The 8,271-nt window shown below is 34.5% G+C and overlaps 1 protein-coding gene across 1 annotated transcript; it reads right to left on the reverse strand.

Moving 5' to 3' along the window:
* Positions 1-1,093: 1,093 nt before the first annotated feature.
* On the reverse strand, positions 1,094-5,163 carry GPR174 (G protein-coupled receptor 174). The gene is made up of 2 exons (XM_037513014.2): positions 3,963-5,163; positions 1,094-1,114 (listed from the first exon to the last, which is right to left on the reverse strand). Exon 1 carries the CDS (start codon positions 4,987-4,989, stop codon positions 3,985-3,987), a length of 1,005 nt encoding a protein of 334 aa, XP_037368911.1. The 5' UTR covers positions 4,990-5,163; the 3' UTR covers positions 1,094-1,114; positions 3,963-3,984.
* Positions 5,164-8,271: the final 3,108 nt, after the last annotated feature.

Genomic DNA, 8,271 nt, shown 5'->3' on the forward strand with positions numbered 1-8,271 from the left:
CATTTCTAAATACAGAAATCTTCTAGGATGATAGTGAAAATCAGGAGTCTTCAATTTTTTAAATCATATAACCCTATAATTAAAACCATTTGAACATGTACCCCATTGGATTATATTTATTAGTAACAGATAATATTCTTAATTCTTAAATATATTAAGTATAATTATAGACATTATATTTAAATAAAAGTCAATGCATAAAGAATTCTAGTATTATCTTTCCATACCTAAAAGAACTTCATATATATTCCACCTAGGCATACATATGCCATTTTGAAGAGCTATGATTTTTGTGTGTGCGGGGGGCGGGGGACCTTGCCAGCGGCCAGAAAACGAACCGGCGCTGCAGAGACCGCGGGCAGTCTCGCAGCCCAGTGCTCAACCGCTGCGCCACCAGGGGAGGCACTGAAGAGCTATGATTTTTAAGGGTGTGTTCAGAATTCATCCATAGTTGTCTAGATGGCAACTGAAGTAGTACTCTCTTATTTTACCTGGAAATCAGGTCCAGAATTGGAAGGGAAAAAGCTCCTTATGTTCTATCTCTAGATAAAATAATACTTCAGAAAGCTATATATCTGCTATGAAATTATATGGTCTAGCCCCATAATTTTACCATTATAAAATAGTAAGTTGCCATTGTGCCCCAGTAAGCTTCAAGCTCTTAGTCATTCTGCTTTGAATTTTTTAAAAAGTTCCAGTAACCATGTCAATTTTGAATCTCATTAGTTTGATGTGTTATTGTGATTATCTATTCCTGTCACTAAGTTCCTCATGGAATTTTCAAATGTGTGTGAGAACACTGACATAGATATGCAAGTATATCAGTTTGTTAAATAAGTTATTAAATATACATAAATTTCTGGAGGCAAGAATATTCTATGTAATCACAGTGACCATCTTTATTATTAAATGCATATTATAAATTATACATGTAAATAAATTCCAAGTGCAAAATTTTCACAGTGTCTTGGTAGTAAAAGCAAAAAGATGACATAAAAATGAAGCTGAATAAGAGTTCCACTTATGTGCTCTTTTCAAAGTAGCTTGATCTGGTGTTCCTGGGGTAGATGGCACCTCTTCATGGAATAACAGGCTGACAGGATTAGCTGTTTAACTGAGTGATGATAAAAACACAACCATTTGAATATTATAATAATAATAATTACTATAACAATAATAGCAACATAGAAATAGTTCCATATTCAAAATCTCTTGTCAGAATAATTATATGTATATTTTAAAAATAGAACCTAAGTAACTTTATATAGTAAATATGTTTTTACCTTGAATTGTATTTTACTGTACTTAAGCATGTTTACATTTTGTACACTGATTTTATTGAACTCAAAAATAGATAAATGGGAGTTCCAGAGATAAGATTCTCCAAGAAAAGGAAAAGTTCAGAGAGGAGGTTGCTGTCTGGATGGCAGCTACAGTACTACTTTTCTAAATTTAGATTTTTACCTGGAGATCAGTTCCAGAACTGAAAGGGAAAAAGGCAAAAGTAAAAGAAAACAAGCAGAGATCTGAGAAATGGTAGCTGTGTGTGTGGGTATATTTCTTAGAACTTAGCATTCCCATTTTAATAAGCAAAGTAAAGGATTATTTACTATATATAATCTGAAAGCCGCTGCTTCAAAGTGTCTTTCCTTATTGTCTGTTTCATTGTCTTTAATTTTTCCATTAAAAGTGAGGGAGTAACACTTTGAATTAATAGGTATCCTTAAAGTTTGGAATTCATATATTTCTGGGCAAATTAAGTTAGCATTAGTCATTACCACCTTATTAAAAATAAGTTGATTGGATTAATCAGTATAAGAACAAGGGAATAGAACAGAAGACAAAACATGTTGATGGAGAGGAGGGGTAGAGAAAGTAAATCACAGCACTTGAATATTTGAATACAAACCTAGATGAGTAGGTCTAGGGAGAAAGGGTGGTCATAGCTAAGCAAAATAAGATTATCAGATACTTGCCTTCTCCTCAAATGACATAAGTGAGTTCTAAGTGTTTTTGGACTGACTAATAAATGGGATCTAGCTTTAACAATTCCTCTAAGAATTTCAATAATCTGGAAGCAGTCTCCCTTCTCTAAAAATCTAGATGTGTTCAAAGCAAAATTAATATGTTGACAAAATTAAATCATTGCTCTCCTAAATTGATTTAAGAAATGTAATTCATGTTAATCTACAAAATAGCAAACACGTACTGTACAGACAAAACTACCATTGTAAGTACCCACAAAATTGCTACTGGTGATCTCATTACAACACTAAAATATATTCATACACAAATTGTTTTAAAGCAGACCAGACATAGTTACAATCACTCTTTTAAAACACAATTTAACACTCATTTATCAAAATATGTACCTTGCAATGAATAATTAGGAGATAAATACACTATTGCTAGTAGCACAAATTCAGTCTTCTAATAAGTTATTATTTTAATAACCAAGCACAAGCAAAATTAACACTTGTCCAGAGAAACCATTAGACAATATTCTATTGATCTTGAATATTAGTATTCATTTTGACTTCACTAGTTTTTGCCTTACACATATGGGTACAATAATTGAGTGCATAAAACAATTTTCTTCATCTAAATATGATGAAACATATTTAGAACATAAGTTAAACATATAACATGCTTTTGTTAAAACATGCCAAAGTAATATAGTATTTAAAGCCTCTGGTTTATTACTAATATTTTGTGTGTCTTTCCTACCTAACAAGTACAAAACAGGTAGCAAGTAAGGCATTGTAAGGGGAGTCCTATGCTATAAAAATTATTCTGCTCTTTTCTCAAAAGGTGGAAAAAAATGCCTCTCCTATCTGCTAGGAGGTAGAATCTACAGGCTTAAGAATGGTATGACTGGGGCAAAGCTGGGACATAAAAATTACTGAAGACTCTAGGTTCCACATGCCTACCTACCTCCAAATTCTACTCTGACTTGTGAAAGTGTCTTGACAGTTGCTACCTAGCTTAAAGTAAGAAATAGAATTGTGGTGACTCTTTTGAACAGTGTAAACTACTTCAGGGTTTTGCTCTGGTGTGACATTAGTGATTAATTAGTGCACTATTTCTTCCGTATACTCGGAAAGTATAGTAACATTTCAGAGGGACCTCAGTGTAACTCTAGAGGCATGATGGAAACTCTTTTCACTAGACAGGTACATGCATTTCCAGAGGTGTTCTTTGGAAATAGTTTAAGTGAAGCAGAACTCTGATCATCACCTATTGCTGTCTCTTAGACCCATAGAAGCAACTGTAAAGACTTTGACAAGCTGTCTTCTCCAGATAGATTCAATGGCATCTTTAAAGTTATAGAGTCATATGTGAATCTTTACTTTGTTATTAAACATACCAGAGGTCTGAGTTAAGATTTTCAATCTATGAATAATATGTGTGACAGATAACGTTCTATGTTGACACTGAAGTGAAAGAAATAACTACTTGAATCGTCAAACCTTACAAAGAAATCACACATGGGGAGAGAAAAATTGTTCTAATACTTTGTTTCACAGAATAATATATTGTACATAAATATGCCAAAATATGATATTGGACAATAACATGATTAGTAATTTAAATAGACAACTACATTGCTTCTAAATACAAAGAAACTCAATGCCCATTGTAACAAAACTAAGTGCTTATGACCCCAAGCCAATAGTATCTTTGTGTCTTATGTTCTCATATAAAACTACTTACTCTAGTTGAAATTATATGTGTACAGAATGTCACTGAAATTCTATAGTTTGAATCTAAAACAATGGATTACAAATTATTACGTGGGAATATCAATATTAATGATGGTGAATCATAATATTCTAAATAGATTTTCTTATAAAATGTGAGTTCCTCTTAGAGGTAAGATAGAGCATAACTGCATAGCTGTCAGCGCTCCCGTGATTATTTCTCAGTGGCCTAGGGTATTGCAAATGTGTTGTTATACTTACATTTAAAAACACATTTTTTTATTTAGCATAATTCAGTTGTCAGGGTCGACACTGTATGGCTGCTCACAAGGGATTTTGAATGGAGTTGGATGCTATCATGCAAATCTTGTCTTGAAAGCCGTCTTCTAAACTCATCAGTGGTAAAGTAGTATATGACCGGATCAAGGCATGAATTCAGACTAGCAAGACACAGGGCAACAGAATGAAATATAATAATCACCCTTTTGACTAGGCAGCTTTCAATTTTATTGGACTTGACCAGGAAATCCAAAGGAAAACTGAAGTGATACGGTGCAAAGCAAATTAGGAATACTCCTGCACAGGTTAGAATCATCTTCAAGGCTTTCTTTTTCTCTCCAAGATCTTGCAACACAGGATACTTATCTTGAAGTGATAAAACTGTCTTCCAGGTACAATATAGGATGACCATAAGAGGAGTGACAAATCCAATCAATTCACCAATGGTCATGATGGCAACTGACTGGACCCGATTGACGGTCCTGGTAGGAAGATCTACGAAGCATTTTGTTTTGTTGCCTGAAGTACTATCATCATTGATTCTGAGGAGAGGAAAGATCAGACAGGCAAGGCAGATAATCAGCCAGCCAGCAATACTGATATATAGGTCATATTTCTGTTTGCAGTCATGGTAACGTAAGGGGTAGATGAGAAAACAAAATCTTCGCACACTGATGCAGACCAAAAAGTAAATGCTTGCATACATGTTGACATACTTCAGGTAGAAACAGAACATGCAGAGGACAGGCCCAAATGGCCAGTCATGATTCAAGTAGTAAAAGATCCTCAGTGGCAGGGAGAGAACTTGCAGTAAGTCAGCAATGGCTAAGTTTATCATGTATATCACAGCCCGTTTGGTCTCCTTCATATAGCCATAAAATACCCATAAGGCTAATATGTTTCCTATGAGACCTGGCACAAGAATAACAGTGTATGTCACTGCATAGATAAAGCATCTAAAGTCTGTATTGTTTCCATCTGGCCACACACATGTCTCATTATCAGACATGTTTCTTTCTGGAGAAATTGTCTGGAGCGTTGCCAGATCGTGGTTCAAAACTTAAATTAGCAATTAATCGCTTTTCTTTCTAAAAGACTGATCCTCACTGGGTTGGAGAGACTGAGTATAAAATAATATTTTTTTTAATTTTTATACTGCATTGATCTGATCCTCTACACATGATTTGGGTACTTCTCAAAGAACTACCTGCATGTTTGGTTTGGATTTGTTTACAGTAACTACAGGGAAGTCTAGCATGTAAGCACATATGACACTTTTGTTTATTCTATTATAAGATCATTTGGGACATCAGGACAGCTGATCCTCTCCCATTTGCATCATGAATGTGCCATATAGCAGGTCTTCAAATTCCCATATGATAATAGCCATGTCTTCACAGGTGTTTGGCAGGCTCTCTTTTTTCTTTTTTTTCTTTTTTTGGCTCACAGAGTAGAAATGTTTGCTTTAGTGCTCTTGATGCACAACTCTTCAGAGATATTAACTTGGACAGTTGAGCTTTCTGGGGCCTTTTCAAATATGTTGAAAGCTGAAAAATGGCAAATGAAGGCAGCACTGCAAGTGAAAAAAAAGACAATTATTTTCAGGAACTTTTGAAAAAAAATGTTTATATGTAGAAAAATCTATTCATTTGATTGGAGAGTACTGATGTGACTGAGGGTAATAAACCAGTTTCTATAAAGCACTTTAAAACTGAAGGTAATACACAAATGCTTTCAAAAAATTGAAAAAGGAAAAATACTACCAAATATGTTCTATGAAGTCAACATTACACAAATACCAAAACCAAAGACAACACACACACACACACACACAAAAAAAAAAAAAAACTGCAGGCCAATCTCCCTAATGAACATTGATGCAAAAATCCTCAACAAACTTCTGCCAACAGAATCCAACAATGCATCAAAAGGATAATATACCACTACCAAATGGGATTTATTCCAGGGGCACAAGTATGGTTCAACATCTGAAAATCAATTAATGTAATCCAACACATCAACAAAAATAAAAACCATTTATTCATATCAATAGATGTTGAGAAAGCATTAGACAAAGTTTAACATCCATTTATGATGAAGGCCCTTTAAATTCTCAGGAGAGAAAGAACATACCTTAACATGAAAAAAGCCATATATGACAAACCCACAACCAAAATTATTCTTTTTTTCCCCAATCTCTTCAAACATTTTTATTTAATTTTTTTATTTTTATATTTGTCTTTTTTAAATTTTATATGTTTTTACATCATTTTTCATTTTTGTACAATGTATGCATTTTCATCTTGGTTATAGTCCCCGTAAAATTTCCACCTCCCTTGTTTTGATCCTACTCCCTTCCCCCCGCTGTGGTATGTCTCTGATTTAAAGATTCTTTTTTATTATTATTTATTTTTATACAAGAACCAGGGTAACAGGCCAGATGAGCGGGAGGGTGAGAGGATTCACCAGAGATAGAGCAAGGAACAGAACAGGCAGACTGACGAAATACACTGCTGAGGGGAGCAGCAGGCGAGACAGGAGAGGTCTGCTTCGCCATGTGGGATTCTCACCGGCTGGCCGGGATCGAACCCACACTGGAGAGGCTGCGGACAGCTTCACAGTGTGGCACTCAGCCACCAGGGAGGCCCATATCTCTGGTTTATAGTTGCCTGTTGATTTTGATTTTTACTTTATTATAATTAGTTTTTCTCCTGATCTCTTATTTGGGTCTTCTAAATTACTGCTATGAGTGAGACCATCCAGTATTTTTCTTTTTCTTTCTGGCTTATTCACTGAGCATGATCCCTTCCAACTCCATCCATGTTGCTGCAAATTGCATGAGATTATCTTTTTTGATTGCTGAATAATATTCCATTGTGTATATATACCACATCTTCTTGATCCAGTCATCTATTTCTGGACGTTTGGGTTGTTTCCATAGCTTACCTATTGTAAATAGTCACAGCCAACAATATTCTCAATGGCAAAAAGCTGAAGGCCTTTCCTTTAAGATCCGAAACAAGATAAGGATGTTCACTCTTGCCACTGCTTTTCTATAATATAATCCTGGAAGTCCAAGCCAGAGCAATAAGAGAAAGACATACAAGGAGTCCAAATAGGGAAAGAAGTAAAACTCTCACTATTCGCAGACGACATGGTAATATATAGAGAGAACCTTAAAAACTCCACAGAAAAACTAATCAAAACAACCAATTTAGGATACAAAATCAGCACACACATATCAGTAGCTTTCTTATATGCAAACAATCAATCTGAAGAAGAAATCAAGAAAACCATCATTTTATAACTGAAAAAAATACAAATACTTGGGAATAAACCCAGCAAATGAGGTGAAAGACCTCTACAAAGAAAATTAGAAAACGTTGTTAAAAATAATAGATGAACACAAATAAATGGAAATATATTCCCTGCTCATGGATTGGAAGAATCAATATTATTAAGATGGTCATCCTACCAAAATAATTGAACATAAGACCTGAAATCATAAAATATATAGAACAAAATATAGATAAAACACTACAAGACATACATTTCAGTAACATCTTAAAGACTCATCCCCCAAAGCAAAGAAAGTGAAGGAAAGGATAAGCAGCTGGGATTACATCAAACTAAAAAGCTTCTGTACAAAAGAGACATTAACCAAAACATAGAGTCACCCTATTGATTGGGAGAAAATTTTCACACTCCATACAACTGATAAGGGACTGATCCCAAAGATACACAAAGAACTCATATAACTTCACAAAAACAAATCATTCCAGTCAAAAATAGGCTGAAAAACTTAAAAGACATTTCTCCAAAGAGAACAGGCAAATGAAAAAAAATGTTCTCCAACAGGAACATGAAAAAAATGTTCAACATCCCTCATAATCAGTGAAATGCAAATCAAAACCACAATGAGATATCACCTTACACCAGGAAGACTGGCACATATTAAAAAAAAAAAAAACTTGCAATAACAAATGTTGGCAAGGATGTGGTGAAAAAAGAAATCTCCTACACTGCTGTTGTGAATGCAAACTGGTTCAACCACTATGCAAAGCTGTATGGAGTTTCTTCAGACTACTAAAAATGGAGTTACCATATGACCGAGCAATTCAACTACTAGGGATCTACCCAAAGGACACAAAAATGCTAATTCAAAAGAATATCTGTATCTCCCTGTTTATTGCAGCACTATTTATAATAGGTAAGACTTGGAAACAACCCAAATTTTCCAAAATAGATGACTGGATCAAGAAGATGTGGTATATATAAAAAATAGGAATAC

The sequence above is a fragment of the Talpa occidentalis genome, unplaced genomic scaffold, assembly GCF_014898055.3.
Source record: "Talpa occidentalis isolate TD23 unplaced genomic scaffold, MPIMG_talOcc4v2.1 talOcc4.15, whole genome shotgun sequence".
Classification (NCBI taxonomy): Eukaryota; Metazoa; Chordata; class Mammalia; order Eulipotyphla; family Talpidae; genus Talpa; species Talpa occidentalis.